Source organism: Oncorhynchus kisutch, linkage group LG1 (genome assembly GCF_002021735.2).
Source record: "Oncorhynchus kisutch isolate 150728-3 linkage group LG1, Okis_V2, whole genome shotgun sequence".
Taxonomy (NCBI): Eukaryota; Metazoa; Chordata; class Actinopteri; order Salmoniformes; family Salmonidae; genus Oncorhynchus; species Oncorhynchus kisutch.
The window spans coordinates 47,294,521-47,316,102 of NC_034174.2; the positions used below are offsets into that span (position 1 = coordinate 47,294,521).

The 21,582-nt window shown below is 44.6% G+C and overlaps 1 protein-coding gene across 2 annotated transcripts in view; it reads right to left on the minus strand.

Moving 5' to 3' along the window:
* Window positions 1-21,582, minus strand: part of LOC109868681 (protein bassoon) — a 116,906-nt gene that overhangs the window by 91,157 nt on the left and 4,167 nt on the right. For both annotated transcript variants that reach the window (XM_031825691.1, XM_031825689.1), the window contains exon 2: window positions 12,350-12,731. In XM_031825691.1, the coding sequence (XP_031681551.1) occupies window positions 12,350-12,731 (382 nt within the window). The remainder of the gene's footprint in view (window positions 1-12,349; window positions 12,732-21,582) is intronic.

Sequence of the window (21,582 nt, forward strand, 5' to 3'; positions counted from 1 at the left end):
GATGAGGCATTCCTTTGAACAGTCAATCAACCTGGCGCGCTCACAAACAACAGTGGGCTGCAGGGAAAATAGATATGCAAAAACAAACAAGCCAGGGCCTTGATCAAATCAAGGTTGAGCTCTCTCTCTCTCTCTCTCTCCCTCTCTTTTCACTCTTTCGTAGCATCGCTTAAGACAATTATGTTAACCTTTATGAAATATGATATTTTGTGGAGAGCCAGCACTCGTTTATCTATCTCTCTCTCTCTCTCCCTCTGTCACTCTCTCTCTCTCTCTGCCTGTTCTGAGGCAATCATGTGAGTCTTGATAAAATGTGATTTTTTTTCTTCCATGAAAAAGCATGAAATTACAGCAACACTATTGCGGTCTCTCCCCCATTTCATTTCTCTCTTCTGCCCTCCCTCCATCTTGGTCTCCCTCTACATCTTTATCACTCGTTCCCCTGTCCTCATCTCTCCATCGCAGTCCTCTCAATCTTCATTTCTCTCCCATCTCATCATCCATTTTCCACTACTCTAGTAGTGGCTGGTAGTGTGTGTGTATGTTCTGCATCCTGTCACCTCCTGCCATGGATTGAAGCACAAATTACACAGCACTGCTTCAGATATCAATGCTTCTCATATATATGTATATATATATATACGCTCTCTCTCTTATTTATATCTACATATATATGTATAAATATAAATAATAGAGAGAGTGTTTTTAGGAAATAATTTAGCAGTGAGAAGCCTACAGAGAGCTGGATATATACATCATATATTACAGGGATAGACCACAGCACTGTCATACCAAAACACACACTGTCTAAACGCCAGCGGAAAACAAATATGTTAATAAAGTCTAATCAGGTTCTATTCTTCTCACACGCCATTTCTCTTTCTTTTGCTCCTCTATCTTTGCTGGCTGCCATGTCAAGCTAATGCTAAACATCATCAGCTCTCAGGGAGCCACACCCTCAGTCAAGCAGACAGGCAGACACTGTCTACGTCTGGAATGGCAGCCTATCCCCTGCATAGTGCACTGCATAGGGATTCATTTGGGACGCAGCCAGACACAGTGGTTATGTGAGAAATGGCGTAGCAGACCGAGACAGGCGAAACAGACAGAGACAGGCATAGGGGGCTCTGGTCAAAGGTAGTGCACTGCATAGGGAATAGGTTTCCATTTGGGCCGCAAGCAGACACAGTGGTACTGTGAGGAACGGTGGATCGGACAGAGATGGACCCAGACACAGCGGTAGACAAATGGAGAAGCCATGCCCTGCAGAAAAACCTTCTGCAGTACCACCAGGCTGCAGCGGGCTAGGCTACATGGTGCTGCTGAACACTGCAGTCTGGGGAAAAAGGAGGAATTCGAAATGCAGTGGTTTATCAATTAGCACAAAACTGGGCCAGGAGACATCAAAAGGCCTCTCTGAGCCTTTGTAGCGTACACACACAAATGATGGAAAACACAAACGAGGCGCACACACTTTCTCCAAAAGGCACTTCCCTCGTTACTAAATGTTGCTAGGCTGGCATTCGAGTTCTGAAGCAGAAACCTTCGGCGGCTGGAAAGAAAACGATGATGGGTGTCTTGAAGGTGATTAGTGGAAAACCTCTCCGTGTTGTGAAAGCCACATCTCGATGTTGTACACCAGGCAATGACAGGACGTTACAGGCCCAGCAGGGGCCCCGCTAGGGATCCCACAGGACTGGCATCAGATGGAGAAAAAAAACTCACAGAGTAGTCTGCTTCTCAATGGTGGCTGGTGGCACTTCGAAATCGGAGGACGGGTGCATAGTAATGGATTGGAACGGAATCGATAGAACGGTATGGTTTCCATGTGTTTGATAGCGCTCCATTCCAGCCATTATTACGAGCTCTACTCCCCCTCAACAGCCTCCACTGATTCTGCTGCTCCGTGTACGACACCCGTGTTTCTCAACCTCCGCTCCGTGAGATGTTGCGGATCGGTTTATAAGATAGTTAACCTCTTATGGCTGCATCCCTTGTTCTCAATTTCCGCCTGAAGACATAACCTAATCTAACTGCCTGTTGCTCAGCCCCAGAGGCAAGGATGTATTGAATGTAGAAGAATATAACACAGTAGATCTGGTGGAAGAAAAGAGAAAGAAAGAGCATACGTGTTCTGTTTTTTATTGTTGTAGTATCATCTTTCACATGTACTAGAATAGCCACACAGTCAGATAGGATGCTGGATATCATTTTGATGGATAACACAAGAGGGCAACTGTAGGTGTGCAAAGTTTCAGACTGATAACTTCAGGAATGGGTGAGCTACATGACATTTAGCATGAAGTCACCCAGGTGTCCCACACAAGTTGCCCAAATGTACCAAAGTGGCCGAATTGGTGAAATGACCTATAACTATATACAACAGTGCAAATAACTATATACAACATATCAAAAAGCAATTCTAACACAAAAAATATATATATAAAAATGTTTTAAAATAAATATTTTAAAAAAAACAGTAGACCCTTTGGAAGTCCTCTACACAATATTTTGCTGCCTGTGCCATGTCCCATAGCAGTCTCTTTCTGATGTAAAGCAGAGGCAAACTGAACAAGTGGTGCAGGTGATGGGGGACTTCATGCGACACAGAACACAACGACGCCTCCATGCTGTGCCCTTTTGACCCTGAGGCACAGTCATGCCTGCAGTAATGAACTGTGGCATATGAACACCACTGGAGGCAGGAGTAGAGGGGGCAGAGGTAGAGCGGGCAGCTTGGCACCGGGGGCTCCCAGTCAGAGTCACTATCACTGTGAAAGAAAACATTTTAAAAAATATTTATATTGTATGAGCCTTTTATCATCACATAAAATAAACATATGTATTGTATAGAGCAGAGGGAACAGTCACCAAGGTGAAGTGCTGTTCCATTCAACTCCGGCCATTGTTGTGGGCCTGCCCTCCCCCGAACAGCACCCAACGGCTATTTCATATGGAAATGGAGAGGAGTAGCAGGCGCAGTGGCCATGTGTGTGTTTGCTGTTCTACTCCATTCCATTTGAATAAAAAACAATATATATATATATATATATATATATATATATATATATATATATATATATATATATATATATATATCTGACATGGAATATACAGTGGGGCTAAAAAGTATTTAGTCAGCCACCAATTGTGCAAGTTCTTCCACTTAAAAAGAGAGGCCTGTAATTTTCATCATAGGTACACTTCAACTATGACGGACTAAATGAGAAAAGAAAATCCAGAAAATCACATGGCCTCTCTCATCTTTTTAAGTGGGAGAACTTGCACAATTGGTGGCTGCCTAAATACTTTTTTAATATATATATACATACAGTATGGAGGCGTATATATATACACATACATACATACATACATACATACACACACCCAAACAAACCAACAAACACACACACATACACCCAAACAAACCACACATTCTTGCAAAAATAAATAAATATATATATTTATATTTCAGAAAACAGCATTAGCACTTACCCGTCCAGAAGTACGTCCTGTCCTTGCAGAAACAGCTCCTCAGCTCCTGTTTGAATCATAACACTCAAAGATTCCTCAAACAAAAAAATCTGTCTCACTTTCCTGATCAATCTCTTCTATAATCTGGTGCAAATCTGTATACTTAAACTTGGACTTCGCTTTTCCTGATTTATTCGTCTTCAATGAAATCGTTGAAAATACTACTTTCCAAAATACTGCTGTGCGTAACAAGGGTCACTGAAACTCCTCTGATGGTCAAGGCGAGAATGGAGTTCGTTACGCGTGCGATTAAGGAATGGTGGTCCAACCCATAACCATTACATACTGGCGTTTACCTCAGCTCATTGGCTATCTACCCAGCTAGATTTCAAGAAGATCAGTGGTCATTGGGCAGAAATACAGTCAATCAACGAAGCTTCGCTAAAATTATTGGTGCGCAAGGAAGTCATTGCTCGTTGTCTTCAAATCAGTTTGTGTATGTGACAAATAACATTTGATTTGATTTGATTGATTTGATTTGAGTTCACTTCGGTCAATACTCCCCGCAAAAAAAATTATCACGTTTGGCTGTGTTGCAAACATCCAGAGGAATGCACTGAAACCAACCATGACTAGATAAATGATTGTTTACGGTGTGTAATTCCATCGAATGCTCTGTAAAAAATTGATAGAGATGGAATTCACAGCACAAACGGTTTACAAAATGTTTAGATTTAGGCTATAAAAATTTATTTTATCAAAGAAAACGGCACCTCATTTGATCACTGGGACCCTCAGGAAGAGAAATAAGAGCAAGATATCAGAATGTAAGTCATAATTTTACCTTCAGATGTAAATGTGTAAAAACTGTCATGGCGGAAAATGTTTTTGTTGTTGATTGCTCTTCTCAAACAAAAGCAATGGTATTTGTTCTCTGTAATAGCTATTGTAAATCGGAAAACGTAATTTGATTACCAAGATCCTAATCTTTTGAAGGATGTAAGACACTTGCATTTTCAAGAATGTTTAATGTTACGACGTTGTGTTTTTAGCTGTCACTCTGAAATGTCCCCTGATGTTGATCCCTGTACGGGGATCGCAGCCATAATTATTAACGCCCTAAGTTACAGTAAAGTCCGTTCTACAGAGCTAGGTGTAACGCAAGCGGCCCCCGAAAGAGGGCAAACCCTTTTTTTCTTCTTCGAGAAACCATGTGTTACACAGAATATTGGGCTGAGTAATGAGGTTTGACTTCGAGGCAGAGAAGCACTCTGTTGACGTTGAAGAGTGAAGCTCTCTGCTCTCTAAATAAAACGGAGCCTTCAGCCTTGGTGAGGAATGGGCACATTCTACTGAAGTGAGGTATGGAACGTCTGCCCAAATGATGCAGTTCTGCTAGCTCAAGGGAAGACATGGAATGTTCTATTCAGGTAAGGTATGCAATATTTTGTCAAATGTGTGGTTGGAATGTGAAGTCTGAGGTGTGTCTTAAATAGCACCATATTCCTAACAACTGCCAATATGCCACCATTACACTCTTAGAAAAAAGGGTTCCAAAAGGATTCTTCGGCTGTCCCCATTAGGATAACCTTTTTGGATCCAGGTAGAACCCCTTTTTGGTTCCAGGTAGAACACTTTTGGGTTCAATGTAGAACCCTCTGTGGAAAGTGCTCTACATGGAACCCAAAAAGGGATCTATCCGGGAACCAAAAAGGGTTCTTCAAAGGGTTCTCTTATGGGGACAGCCGATAGACCCCACTAGATTATTAATAGCACCGTTTGTCCTAAGTGTGTCTGGGCCCTAGTCAAAATAATTGCACTATGTGGGCAATAGGGTACTATCTTAGAACGCTGTGGTCTAGTGAGGTACAGTTTGTAACTCTCTAGCTACCAAGGTTAATTATGGAACATTCTGCAGAGGTGACATGCATTTAAAAACAAAACACACAGATGCATGCACACACACACACAGACACACAAACGCGCGCGCACACACACACACACGCATGCATGCATCCAAGTACACGTGAACACACACACCCACACATGCACACACACAGAACAGCCCCCTACCCTAGGTGGCAGCTGTCATTCTGTCCCGTGGCTGGCAGCCTGTTATAAACCCTTGTTTTATCTGTCACTGCTACAGTATTTAACGAATTAACTCAACCCACAGGCTCCTTCTACAGTATATAACGAACTAACTCAACCCACAGGCTCCTGCTACAGTATTTGCCTATCTAACTCAACCCACAGCCTCCTGCTACAGTATTTGCCTAACTAACTCAACCCCCAGCCTCCTGTACAATACACTTCACTTCAGCCCCCGTTGAAAGGCCAGGATCCTATCTACAATGACTGGAAAGACAGAAGAAATCGGCTGTTCATGACAGCCATAGGGCTCTGGTCAAAAGTGGTGCTTATATACAGTGGCAAGAAAAGGTGTGTGAACCTTTTGGAAATACCTGGATTTATGCATAAATTGGTCACAACACTAACTGATCTTCATCTAATTCATAACAACAGACAAACACTGTCTGCTTAAACTAATAACACACAAACAATTGTGTCTTTATTGAACACACCATGTAAACATTCACAGTCAGGACTCTGACTGGGCCAGTCCAGAAGGTGTATTTCCTTCTGTTGAAGCCATTCTGTTGTTGAATTACTTCTGTGTTTTGCGTCATTGTCTTGTTGGATCACCCAACTTCTGGGTGATGTCCGGTTGAGCTTCAATTGGCGGACAGATAGCCTGACATTATGTCTTGAAAAACTTAGGAAATCTGTCGATGATAGCAAGCTGTCCAGGCCCTGAGGCAGTAAAGCAGCCCCAAACCATTTTTTTATTTTTTTTTACCTTTATTTTACTAGGCAAGTCAGTTAAGAACAAATTCTTATTTTCAATGACGGCCTAGGAACAGTGGGTTAACTGCCTGTTCAGGGGCAGAATGACAGATTTGTACCTTGTCAGCTCGGGGATTCGAACTTGCAACCTTTCGGTTACAAGTCCAACGCTCGAACCACTAGGCTACCCTGCCGCACCATGATGCTCCCTCCACCATACTTTACAGTTAGGATAAGGTTTTGATGTTGGTGTGCTGTGCCTTTTTTTCTCCACACATAGTGTTGTCTGTTCCTTCCAAACAACTCAACTGTAGTTTCATCTGTCCACAGAATATTTTGCCAGTAGCGCTGTGGAACATTCTGGTGCTCTTTTGCGAATTTCAGACGTGCAGCAATGTTGTTGTTTTTTTAACAGCAGTGGCTACTTCTGTGGTGTCCTCCCATGAACACCATTCTTGTTTAGTGTTTTACATATTGTAGACTCGTCAACAGAGATGTTCCAGAGATTTCTGTACATTTGTAGCTAACATTCTTCTTGACCAGTTTAGGCCAGGAGCACACTACCTCACAACACCTCGACTCTCGACTCTGCTGTGGCTAATTATTGGTAATAGGGTTGCAACCGGTAACTTGCCAAAGTTTTCCAGAAATCCTGGTTAGAAGATTCCACATTTCCTGCTTATTCCCTCCTGATTCTGATAATCTTCCAACCGTGATTTCTGGTGAAAAAAATGACATTTTTAGAAAGATTTTGCTACCCTAGTTGATAGGTTTGATTAAAAAATATATTTTCATTGCATATTAGATACACATGCCCTACAGTATGAACATCTTGATATCTTGTATTTACTGTCAAATTCCAAGATGCAACTAAACGTGTGGATACACACGATAATGAGTTATTATAACGTATAAGTATGGTGTTTAATACAGTTGGTGTTTAATGGAATTAGGACATGTGGGTTTCATGGAGAGATAGTAGCAGAAATCCCTGAGCCTCGGGATAGGAGGGTTTAGGATGTGTCCAAAATGGCAACCTATTCCCATACGGACCCTGGTCAAATGTAGTGCACTATGAAGGAAATAGAGTACAATTTAGGATGCAAGCCCTATTCTCTGTGCTGCAGCTAGCCCTGTTTTCAGACCAGGCAGTTTTTCCAACTAATCTTTCAGCCAAAAGCCGACAAGCTCGCTCTCCAGTTGGTTTTCATTGTTTGACTAAATCATGAATGACTTTGTAATTAAATCTTGATTCCATCATGTTCGCTCCTCGTGCGAATTCTCTGAAATCAGCCGATCCTTCATGGCTTCACATCATGGTTTAACCACGTCTGATTTTTATCGCCTTATGCTCTAATTTCATTTCCGCCTTTCTATCTGCTCTCTCCCTCTTTCTTTGCTGCTTTTCTTCTTCTTTTTCTCTCCAGGCTATTATCTTCCACTCTTCAATTCAGTTCAATTGAAATGGCTTTAATATCCCCAAACCAATGGTTATTGATGCCATGGCAAAGATAGCATGCGATACAGGTCTTCAAAATAGGGATCCCTCTCCTCTCCTCTCCTCTCCTCTCCTCTCCTCTCCTCTCCTCTCCTCTCCTCTCCTCTCCTCTCCTCTCCTCTCCTCTCCTCTCCTCTCCTCTCCTCTCCTCTCCTCTCCTCTCCTCTCCTCTCCTCTCCTCTCCTCTCCTCTCCTCTCCTCTCCTCTCCTCTCCTCTCCTCTCCTCTCCTCTCCCCTCCCCTCCCCTCCCCTCCCCTCCCCTCTCCTCTCCCTGATGAAATGATCAGCCTGTAGACAGTGGAGGATGTTGTTATTGGGACACCTGACCCCCCCCCCGCATAAGACCAGCATGTTTTTCGTCACATTCACTTAAAACAAAGAATTCAGTGTAGTCTGATGCAGTCTTATCTCTGTCATAGCAGCTCTTGTTCTATCTAATGCAAGGCATACGACAGAAACACACATACCCACACTGGTACACACGCGCCCCAACAAATACACGCATGCATACACCACACATACGTACAAATATAAAATGGGGTCCGGAATATCTTGTGCTGCTTAAAATGTAACCTATAAATGTAACCTATATTTAAACTAGGCAAGTCAGTTAAGAGCAAATTCTTATTTACAATGACGGGCCTACCCCGGCGACGCTGGGACAATTGTGCGCCACCCTATGGGACTCCCAATCACGGCCGGATGTGATACAGCCTGGATTCGAACCAGGGTGCATTTGACCTCTGGGCCACTCGGGAGCCCAAATTGACACCCTTGATAGAGATGAGCAAAGAATACTGTATAAAAATAAATCATTCAAATACGGTGCTATATTGTATGCTCAAAAATAGCTCAGAGAAAGAGATTTTGTTTCACAAGTAATATTTCTTTCCTAAAAAAGATACGGGTCAAAATTATTTGATATTATTAGTGTTTTCAATGCCTTTTGATATCTCATCTTGCGAGGATAACAGCACTGGGCCTTTTTCAAAAATGTTTTAGCAGTTGGAGAACGTCTGCATGTATGTAAACATCCGTCTAGGTACACCATTAGTGAGGATCATTCACACAACTAAAGGACAACACAGGAAAAAACGTCTGATGAAACTGCAGTTCCTCACAATAAAATGGCAGCTCTTAAGATTGTTCTGTTCAATTCAATTCAAGCCACGGGCTTTCAATGGGTTTCAAGTTCAGAGAATGAGATGGCCGTTGCAAAATGCAGATTTTGTGGCAAATATAACCATTTCTTTGTGGATGTTGATGTGTAATTGGGGTTATTGTCTTCCTGGAAGATCCACTTGTGGCAAAGTTTGTCCTGGTACTAGATAAATATCATGATGTTGACCTCAACAAGGGCCCCAGGACCAGTGGAGGCAAAATTGCCCCATATCATCAACAATCCGCCACCATATTTTACAGTAGGTATGGGGTTATTTTCGGGCTCATGCGTTCTCATTTCGATGCCAAACCCACCACTGGTGTGCGAGGCCACAGAGCTCTATTTTCAGGTCATCTGACCAAAACACCGGTTCCAATCCAACTGCCAATGCTGGTAAGCAAACTCTAGGAGTTTGTTGCATGACATGAAAATATAGGTATTTTTGAGCATACAGTATAGTATTCGAATTACTTATTTTTTTAAAGTCATTTTTGCTCATCTTTATCAAAGGTGTCAATCATTTCGGACCCCAATTTACATGCACATGTGCGCGCGTACACAACATCCATCTTCCCTTTTCAGATGACGAGATGAGCATGCATGATTGACAATCCTGCAATTGGTTGATGGCATATCACGGCCATATGTTAGACCCTGTTAATGCCACTCTAAATTGCATGACGTTGTTTTTATGTGGCCTCGTCTTCAGCCTCACAACACCAAAAATGTCTGGTCTCAAATGGCAGCCTATTCCCTATTTAGTGCACAACTTTTTTTTAAATTCTTTTTTTTTTAATATTCCCCCTTTTTCCCCCCAATTCCGTGGTATCCAATTGTTTAGTAGCTACTATCTTGTCTTATCGCTACAACTCCCGTACGGGCTCGGGAGAGACGAAGGTTGAAAGTCATGCGTCCTCCGATACACAACCCAACCAAGCCACACTGCTTCTTAACACAGTGCCATCCAACCCGGAAGCCAACCGCACCAATGTGTCGGAGGAAACACCGTGCACCTGGCAACCTTGGTTAGCGCTCACTGCGCCCGGCCCACCACAGGAGTCGCTGGTGCGTGATGAGACAAGGATTTCCCTACTGGCCAAACCCTCCCTAACCCGGACGACGCTAGGCCAATTGTGCGTCGCCCCACGGACCTCGCGGTCGCGGCCGGTTACGACAGAGCCTGGGCGCGAACCCAGAGTCTCTAGTGGCACAGCTGGCGCTGCAGTACAGCACCCTTAACCACTGCGCCACCCGGGAGGCCCTGTGCAATACTTTTAACCAAAATATATAGGGAATCGGGTGCCACTTGGGAATCGTCCAATGAGTTCCATTCCACCAGGATGAGGATGGCACATTGGCCTATCATAAATCAACTGTGAGGGGAGGTCAGGGCTGCTGTGTGCTGAACACTAGGACAGTGTCCCTAATGGCACCCCATTCCTTATGTAGTGCACTACTTTTGACCAGAGCCCTCCTATTCTTCCTCCTCCTCTTCCTCCCCATCAACCTCAATATAGAGTGATACAGACAATGTAATGTCATTGCACCGTAAGTAGATCTGTGCTGTGCAGTAGGCAGGCAGCCACGCAGACCAACTCAGTCCACGGTAACTGGGTTCGAGGTTAAATCTCATGGTCCTGTGCTTTCTCACGGGCTAGATCAAGCGGAACACTCTGCCTCTCTCTCTCTCTGTCTCCCTGACAGCCTGTGACAAGCTCACCCAGGGCTCAGCTGAAAAAATACCAACACCCACGGACACACTGCTCCCTCAGTTTCTCTGTCTCTCTTACCCTCTGTGTCTTTATCTATTTCGCTCTCGCTCGCTCGCTCTCTCTCTTACCCTCTCTGTCTATCTATTTCTCTCTCTCTCTCTTATCCTCTCTGTCTTTATCTATTGCTCTCTCTCTCTCTCTCACCATCTAATTCTGTTCGATTTCACTCTTTCTTCCCCTCTCTGAACCCCATCTCTACTCCTCTCATCCCATTCTCTCCTCTGTCTTATTCTCTCCTCCCCTCCTCATGTATCCTCCCATTCTCTCCTATCTTTCCCATTTCAAGCCTGGGGCATCTCATCTCTATCTCTTGTCCACTCTTATTTGCACACACTCACTCCAATATATGTTCATCTCATATACAGTACAGTACACACTCTCTGTCTCATCACACACACTCTCTCTCTCTCTCTCTCTCTCTCTCCCATTCAGTCACAGACACATTGCTGCATCTCCAAAGGGCCAGTGAGTAGTGTGGTTGGAGCTGGTCCTGGGTCAGAGCCCAGTGGATGGCCAGTCTCAGTCCCAGGATTAATTACCTTACTGTGGGTTATTTACCTTGGCCCTTACCTGGCCCTCCCAACAGGCCTTGGTCCGCGCCACTGGAGAATTCATCACCATCACCCCACCTGCATTATCTTCTCTCTGGAACACTGACTCACTGAATTGCCCATAGGGCTCTAGTCAAAAGTAGTGCACTAGTTAGGGAATAGGGTGGCATTTTGGATGCAGCCACTGACTTCCTGACTCACGGACTCTATGAAACCAACCAACCTGACCAAATGACTGTTATAACCTGGACCACCGTCTCTAACCACATTCTACAACCCTTGTCCCAATCTCTAAACCAGACCACATTCTCTAAACCAGACCACATTCTCTAAACTGGACCACATTCTATAAACCGGACCACATTCCCTAAACCGGACCACATTCCCTAAAAGGGATTTCTCTAAACAGGACCACATTCTCCAAACCGGACCACATTCTATAAACCGGACCACATTCTCCAAACCGGACCACATTCTATAAACCAGACCACATTCCCTAAACCGGACCACATTCCCTAAAAGGGATTTCTCTAAACAGTACCACATTCTCCAAACCGGACCACATTCTCCAAACCGGACCACATTCTCTAAACCGGACCACATTCTCTAAACCGGACCACATTCTCCAAACCGGACCACATTCTCCAAAACCGGACCACATTCCCTAAACAGGACCACATTCTCTAAACCGAACCACATTCTCTAAACCGGACCACATTCTCTAAACAGGACCACATTCTCTAAACCGGAATTCACTAAATAGGACCACATTCTCTAAACCAGACCACATTCTCTAAACAGGACCACATTTTCTAAACAGAACCACATTCTCTAAACCAGACCACATTCTCTAAATAGGACCTCATTCTCTAAACAGGACCTCATTCTCTAAACCGGACCACATTCTCTAAACCGGACCACGGACCAACATGATGATACACAAACAATATCTTGTAGAATTGTTAAACAGGTCTATAACTTTAAATATATATATATATATTCCCCCCCTAACAGTTCTACAATGCCGATCAGAAGCAGGTACTACCTCGGTGAGGTGTGGGTTGGGGTTGAAGCCACACTGGTTGCACACCGTGGATCGGCACTGGGTGCAGGTGCTGCAGTTTGGCTGGTTGTCCTCCGTGGTGCCCGTCAGGTCGGCCGTCTTACAAACGGGGCACAGCTTGCTGCTGGGCATGGGGGCGATCTGGGGCACGGAGTAGGGTGAGGTGGGGGTGACGGCGGGGGACACCGATGGGGACCGTCCTGTCCTGCTACTACCCACGTCCACCTGGAGGTTCTTGCGGGCGACGTGGCTCTGACCCTGCTGCTCCCTCTGGGAGGCCAGGCGGTCCCCCGTCCCAGGCCCAGTCTGGACCCCCGCCTTGGGCCCGGACCCAGGGTCTGTCTGGGGGAGTCTTCCAGAGATGCTGTGGAGGACAGACACACGTTAGACTCTCATTAGAGGATGTTAGGTTACACCTCAGAAAAACAGGCCTTTTGGGGGTCAAAAATTGAACTGAAACCTCTTAAAGTGTTAAACAGGGAGCAATGATTTTGAATATCACAAGTAACAACATTTAAACATATCTATTTATTTGGTCATGAATCCTGAATGAAAGGGTTTGCAAGTTGCCAATTTGCTTTGGCCAATACCAATATGGGCACAAACAATTAAAGACTGTGTGAGCTGGAGAAATGGTCTGTTTTCTCCTGGTGAGATAAGAGGAGAACAGCGTTTGGCTCCTTCAAAGAGCGGTGAATGTTTTTTTTCCCTTTTTGCTTCACTGCTTCCTCTTCCTCGCCCACAGTTTTCAGCCTTCTGACCCCCTGGCAGTGGAAAAGACAGGCTGAGTCTCACATGGCACCCTATTCCCTATATAGTGCACTACTTTTGACCAGAGCCCAGGTCATAAATAGTGCACTAAATAGGGAATAGGGTGCCATTTGAGGCACAGCCTCAGTTTCCCCTACAGCATAGTAGCTCTGGAGATGGAAGGAAGAAGTAGGCAACTGGACAAAACACTCGCCCTCTCCATCACACACACAGACACACACCTCGCCAACCCCACGGGTCCTCTGAGTACTGAACCAAGCATGCATACATGTAATTCAAGTAGTGTTTTGTGTTGAGTCTATATGGAATAAATGTGCTGGTGTCTGCAGCCTATGAGAGGTTTAGATAAGATTGAGTCTTGGGTATGGAAAATGCCTTTCCGGTGACTTGTCTCTGTGGACTTAACGCCGTTAAGAAGAAAAGACGAGAGGAGAAGGTGGTTTAAATCAGACGTTAGCAGCACTAACAACTTCCCCTCTTGTCTCTTTTTCTCTTTCCCAATCTGCCCTCTGTGCCCCACAGACACCCGCCCACGGAGTGGCTACAGCAATTCAAACAGAAGGCTCCTAGCTTTCTGCTTCCCTGTGAGAACAAGCCACGCTACGCAGGCCTTTGTTTCGATGCGCACGTCTTCTTCAAAGTCCAGGAGCCTCCTTCAGTAGTCAAGACTCTGTTCGGCAGTACACCACTTCCAAGGGCGGGAGAAGGAGATGGAAATGAGGGAAGAGGAGAATGAAAATAGAACTGTTTGTGACAGTGAGTCACTGAAGACGGGCTGAGCAGAGTGGAGCAGAGCAGCATGTTGTGAAGCAGCGCTCAACTCACCCGTTTTTCCGCTCTCACTCTCTCTCTAGGAACCGTTCTGTTCACCTAAGAACAGCTCACAGAAACACTATCACTAGAAAAGGCTTGACAAGAAGTCTCCTCGACAAAGTCTTCCTGGCAGTGTGCCAATAGGATCCGTAATAATGAGCCGAATGAAAAGGAGCTGAGCTAGGCTCCCGGGTTACATCAAATACACATCTACGAGATGCATAATGTCTTATTAGAAGAGCGCCAAGCATGTTGATCTACATTGGGCAAAGTGCCCATCATGGTAGTAATATTGGCCATCAGCTATCACCGTTCAACTCGCGGAAAACTATTGCATTTCTCCATTCCATCGTTCACAACTTTATTACTAACAACTGCAACTAGTTTGGAAAGGGGTCAAATGAAGCAGTATTAAAAAATATATGTTTGGTGGCAAATCGTTTCTGCTAATGAAGGCTTGTAGAGTGGAATCCCCTGTGGTCCTGACAAAGCCCAAACCTCAGGCGTTAAACAAACAAAGCCCAAACCTCAGGCGATAGACAAACAATCCCAAACGCACACACACACACACACACACACACACACACACACACACACACACACACACACACACACACCAGGCATTAAAACCAAACGGCAGGAAGCCACGAGTGGGATAGCAGCGCTCTATGCTCATCCAGACGCTCATCCAGACGCTCATCCACCTCTTCAAAACAACCTCTTCAGACGCTTTCATCCACCAGTGGACAGCACTCTGTTGAAAGCAAAGCACCTTTGGGATTTTGCATCTGTTGTTATTAAGCAATAAGAGGAAAGGCAGGTGGTTTGCTTGATCCCAGAGTGAAAAGCATAAACGCTTGGTGCAACTCTCCTCTCCGATAAGCGTCGCTCTGAGTCTGGTGCCAGTGGAAGTGAGTAGGAAGCAGAGCCTTTTGTTGGTGTGCGGTTAGAGCGAGAGAGCTAGGCTCCGAACCACCGTGCCAAATACCAATGTCAGAGACGAGCAAGAGAACAGCGTTTTCTTACCTACACAGCTCAACAACGCATCTGCAGTAGGCCTACCGATGTACAGTGTGTACAGCAATTACCTTCAGTGAAGGCTACTATAGAACACAACATTCTGAATACAGACAGATATCTATGTTCTCAAATGAATCCACAGCATGCAGTGTATCCTCTCAGTACGGAGGCCTCTCCCCTCACTGCACATTTTCAACGCAGATAGTACTAGAATCATATAGGCCATTTAGCAGAAACCTTTATTCAAAGCACTTTACAATCATGCGTGCATACGTTTCTTTGTATGGGTGGCCCCAGCGGGAATCGAACCCACAATCCAGGCGCCACGCTCTACCAACTGAGCCACATGGAAAATTAGGCCAAGACACAATTCCAGGCACGGACAGATATTCAGACACTGTCGGAGGTACAACCACAGCTGCTGTACTCAGCACACAGTGCTCCTCCGTGAAGAGACAGACGGCGCTGACCTCCTCAGAACCAACACAGGGCTGTGCTCACTAATGGCGCTTCATGTGGGACCTTTTAGCAGTGAATTATTCCAATCTATACGCAATATATATTGAAATAAATGGACAGGCAATTACCATTTCCTTCATGAACATGGTCAGTGGCAGGGAACTCTATATTTCAGCAGCAGGAGATGGTGCTGGGGTGTCTCTCAAATGTAACCCTATTCCCCTTTATAGTGCACTCCTTTTGACTCATAGGTCCTGAAAGTAGTGCACTATATAGGGAATAGTGTGCTGTTGGAGAAGCAGACTGAGTTTCTCTGACTCCCTCCCATCTTTCTCCTGATAGAGGTAATAGTCTGGAGAAAATCTCACACCCCAGAGAGTTTCTTAGTTTGTACATAGATTTACATCATCCCCTCTGTCTTCTACTGGAAGGGAAATGGCTAGCCAGCTGAGAGTGAGAATTAGATTGTCCCTCTCTCTCTCTCTCCGTCTGTCTGTGTGTGTGTGTGTGTGTGTATGTGCATTTGTTTAACAAAGACACTCAGACACTGCATGACATTCCTACTCAAATGTTGTGTGCGTGCGCGTGTGTGCGGGTGCGTGCATGCGTGTGCGCGTGCGTGCGTGCGTGCGCGTGTGCACGAGGAAGAGGGATAAGTAGGAACGTAAGAGTGAAGGTCTCCATGTGAACATACTGTGAACGTAATGTGTGTGCACAACATGTTCAGCATTGTGAAGGCTCTCAGATCCAAATATCCGTGTACTGTATGTTTGTGAGATTCCATGGCAGTAAAACTGGGAGTACATACATAAGCATTTATGATACAACAACCACCTATCATCACTATCAGCTTGATCAAGTCAACCACTGATGCTCTTTTTACTGTGGGAACAACACCATGGATCATTCAGAGACAAGGTGAAACATCACAAAGGATAAATCACAGTAGGGAAGAGCTTGTGTGTTTATCACAAATGGCCCCCTGTTCCCTTTATGGGACCATTGAGCTCTCGTCAAAAGTAGTGCATTATATAGGGAAAAGGGGACCATTGGGCCCTGGTCAATAGTAGTGCACAAAAATAGGGAATAGGGGGCCATTTGGGATGCATCATGATGAATGAATCGCCTGGTCTTGGCCACGTCTGGGGTTTGGGAGCCATTGTGAAAATATGCCATTATTTGATTATAATATTTTGAATATGCCATTATTCCAAAACATGTCAATATCTGCAAGTAATATAGATCTTGATTCAAGGCAACGATGTGGCCAAGATTGCAGGGAGGGAGCCATTTCCCCGAGCTTTTCTATCACCTAGGTGGCAGTGCAATGAAAAATAACACAGAATGACTACAGGACTATGATGGGGTCCGCGGTACACTATTCCATATTTAGTACACTACTTTTGACCAAGGACCATAGGGCTCTGGTCAAAAGTAGTGCACTATATAGGGCACAGGGTGCCATTTGAGACATATTCTGTGCCTGTCTGCACATTCCAAGCTGACCCTTGAGTCTCTGTGGAAGCACAAATGGCAGGGATATTCCTGTGGAAATCCAAAATGGGACCCTAGACTCTATATAGTGGCCTGCTTTTGACATGGGTCCATAGCAGTGCAGTGCACCATATTAGAAATGGGGTGCCATTTCAGACACAGGTCTTTAACACAAACCAACTCAGAATAATTAGATGGGCCCTGGTCAAAAGTAGTGCACCATTTGGAATGCAAATAATCCTCAACGGTCATCGTCAAATCTGTCTGATTGCATACTGCGGATCAATGACGAACCAACCAAGCAGCCATGATTGAAAGGACAATCACGTGACCGGGTGTCTGATCCATTAGGCAACGTATGAGTCGCAAATGGAACCCTATTCCCTGTGGGACCCTGGTCAAAAGTAGTGCACTACATAGGGAATTAGGGCACCGTTTGGGATGCAACGGATACAAATGCTGATTAGCAACAGCTACTCCCATGGGCCTTGTGGAGGGGTATCTGAGTAAGCCTAGAGACATGTGGTTGTCTGGCAGCTACAGCTTGGAGTGCTTGGGTTCATCATAGACCTGTTTCTTTCTAGGCCATTTCTACGACTACTGCTTAACATTACCAGATGTTCAGCTAAATTAAAAATACACTCTGCATAGTGCAATCTATGTTCCCATGTGCTTCATTGGCATTTTCCACCCTCATCACGTCTGATGAAGACTTAGGTGTAAAAACGTTGCCAATCAAGTTCAGTGGCTCAGTCACCACACATACACACACACACACACACGGTTTGCATCCCAAATGGCACCCTATTCCCTCTATTCTCTATGGGCCCAGGTCAAAAGTAGTGCACTATATAGGGAATAGGGGGCTATATGGGACGTGGATTTAGGTCTCACCTCTGTTAGGCAGTTTGTCGGGAATGTGAGACGAAGATAGCAATGAGCCTTTAAAACCACCTACTGTTTTTTTTTATGAAACATGGTAATGGGTTTCTATCTCTCTCGCCCTCTCTCCCTACCTCTCTCCTTTCTCGCTCTCCAGAGAGACGGCTACACACATATATGTTGCAGTCTCACACCGATTGATTTGCCATGGGCTATTGGCTGAGATATCACCATAAAACATAGCCACGGAAAATGCAGAGCGAACAGCACCAACCGTCGAACCCATCTGTGATTGTCACAGGCTGGGTGATTTGTGATGTACATGTGGCACCACCCAGAGAGACAGAAATTCACCGATATGCGAGGAGGAATCTGAATTGACGTTCACAGAATTCACCTACTGCACATGCAAAAATAGGCATACATACCGCCTGGACTAGCCTCCTGTGATCCAGAGGGTGTACTTCACTGAAAGAAAGGGACCCATAGGATACCCTGGAGGTCCCCCACCCCCAGATGTCATAAGCCATGGCAAAAAAACAAAACAAAAATTACAGGAGTATTTCTTGTAGCCTCATGGCAAGATGTGTAGAACACCAGGAAATTTGCTTTAAAATTCAGAATTTTCTCAGCCTCATCGCAAAATGTGTAGAATAGCATGAGATTAGCTATACAACTGAAAATGTTTCTCTCTGCCCCATGGCAATATGTGTAGAAATGCAGGAAATTAGCTTTCAAACAGCAAGATTTTCGCTCAGCCTCATGGCAAAGCGTGTAGAATAGCATGGTGTTAGCTATACAACTGCACATTTTTCTCTTTGCCCCATAGCAAAATGTGTAGAATTGTAGAAAGTTAGCTGTTTGTTTCCCCCAAAATCACATATATAAATTATATATATTTACACACAACTGCGACTAAAAGTATGTGGACACCTGCTCACCGAACATCTCACTTCAAAATCATGGGCATTAATATGGAGTTGGTCCCTGTTGCAGCTACAACAGCCTCCACTCTTCTGGGAAGGCTTTCCACTAGATGTTGGAAAATTGCTGCGGGGACTTGCTTCCAATCAGCTACAAGAGCATTAGTGAGGTCGGGCACGGATGTTGGGTGATTAGGCCTGGCTCGCAGTCTGTGTTTTAATTCATCCCAAATGTGTTTGATGGGGTTGAGGTCAGAGCTCTGTGCAGGCCAGTCAAGTTCTTCCACACCGATCTGTACAAACCCTTTCTGTATGGACCTCAGTTCGTGCACAGGGGCATTGCATTGCTGAAACAGGAAAGGGCCTTCCCCAAATTGTTTCCACAGAGCTGAAAGCACAGAATCGCCTAAAATGATTTTTTTTGCTGTAGCGTTAAGATTTCCCTTAACTGGCACTAAGGGGCCTAACCCAAACCATGAAAAACACCCCCAACCATTATTCCTCCTCCACCAAACTTTACAGTTGGCACTATGCATTGGGGCAGGTAGCGTTCTCCTGGCATCTGTCCAACCCAGATTTGTCCGTCGGACTGCCAGATAGTGAAGCATCACTCCAGAGAACGCGTTTCCACTGCTCCAGATTCCAAAGGCGGGTTTCAATGCTCGGACATTGAAACCCATTTCGTGAATCTCCCGACGAACAGTTATTGTGCTGAGGTTGCTTCCAGAGGCAGTTTGGTAGTGAGTGTTGCAACGGACAGATGATTTTTACGTGCTACGCGCTTCAGCACTCGGTGGTCCCGTTCTGTGAACTTGTGTGGGCTACCACTTCGCTGCTGAGCTGTTGTTGCTCCTAGACATTTCCACTTCAAAATAACAACAATTTTAAGAACTGGAAAGGTGGCATCCTACAACGGTGCTACATTGAAAGTCAATGAGCTCTTCAGTAAGGCCATTCTACTTCCAACGTTTGGAAATGTGCTCTATTTAATAAACCTGTCAGCAATGGGTGTGGCTGAAATAGCCGAATCCACTAATTTGAAGTGGTGTCCACACACACACACACACACACACACACACACACACACACACACATACATACATACAGTGCCTTGCGAACGTATTCGGCCCCCTTGAACTTTGCGACCTTTTGCCACATTTCAGGCTTCAAACATAAATATATAAAACTGTATTTTTTTGTGAAGAATCAACAACAAGTGGGACACAATCATGAAGTGGAACGACATTTATTGGATATTTCAAACTTTTTTAACAATCAAAAACAATCAAAAACTGAAAAATTGGGCGTGCAATATTATTCAGCCCCTTTACTTTCAGTGCAGCAAACTCTCTCCAGAAGTTCAGTGAGGATCTCTGAATGATCCAATGTTGACCTAAATGACTAATGATGATAAATACAATCCACCTGTGTGTAATCAAGTCTCCGTATAAATGCACCTGCACTGTGATAGTCTCAGAGGTCCGTTAAAAGCGCAGAGAGCATCATGAAGAACAAGGAACACACCAGGCAGGTCCGAGATACTGTTGTGAAGAAGTTTAAAGCCGGATTTGGATACAAAAAGATTTCCCAAGCTTTAAACATCCCAATGAGCACTGTGCAAGCGCTAATATTGAAATGGAAGGAGTATCAGACCACTGCAAATCTACCAAGACCTGGCCGTCCCTCTAAACTTTCAGCTCATACAAGGAGAAGACTGACCAGAGATGCAGCCAAGAGGTCCATGATCACTCTGGATGAACTGCAGAGATCTACAGCTGAGGTGGGAGACTCTGTCCATAGGACAACAATCAGTCGTATATTGCACAAATCTGGCCTTTATGGAAGAGTGGCAAGAAGAAAGACATTTCTTAAAGATATCCATAAAAAGTGTTGTTTAAAGTTTGCCACAAGCCACCTGGGAGACACACCAAACATGTGGAAGAAGGTGCTCTGGTCAGATGAAACCAAAATTGAACTTTTTGGCAAAAATGCAAAACGTTATGTTTGGCGTAAAAGCAACACAGCTCATCACCCTGAACCTGCCATCCCCACTGTCAAACATGGTGGTGGCAGCATCATGGTTTGGGCCTGCTTTTCTTCAGAAGGGACAGGGAAGATGGTTAAAATTGATGGGAAGATGGATGGAGCCAAATACAGGACCATTCTGGAAGAAAACCTGATGGAGTCTGCAAAAGACCTGAGACTGGGACGGAGATTTGTCTTCCAACAAGACAATGATCCAAAACATAAAGCAAAATCTACAATGGAATGGTTCAAGAATAAACATATCCAGGTGTTAGAATGGCCAAGTCAAAGTCCAGACCTGAATCCAATCGAGAATCTGTGGAAAGAACTGAAAACTGCTGTTCACAAATGCTCTCCATCCAACCTCACTGAGCTCGAGCTGTTTTGCAAGGAGGAATGGGAAAACATTTCAGTCTCTCGATGTGCAAAACTGATAGAGACATACCCCAAGCGACTTACAGCTGTAATCGCAGCAAAAGGTGGCGCTACAAAGTATTAACTTAAGGGGGCTGAATAATTTTGCACGCCCTATTTTTCAGTGTTTGATTTGTTAAAAAAGTTTGAAATATCCAATAAATGTCGTTCCACTTCATGATTGTGTCCCACTTGTTGTTGATTCTTCACAAAAAAATACAGTTTTATATATTTATGTTTGAAGCCTGAAATGTGGCAAAAGGTCGCAAAGTTCAAGGGGGCCGAATACTTTCGCAAGGCACTGTATCTATATATATATACACAGTACGAGTCAAAAGTTTGGACATGCCTACTCATTCAAGGGTTTTTCTTTATTTTTTAAATATTTTCTACATTGTAGAATAATAGTGAAGA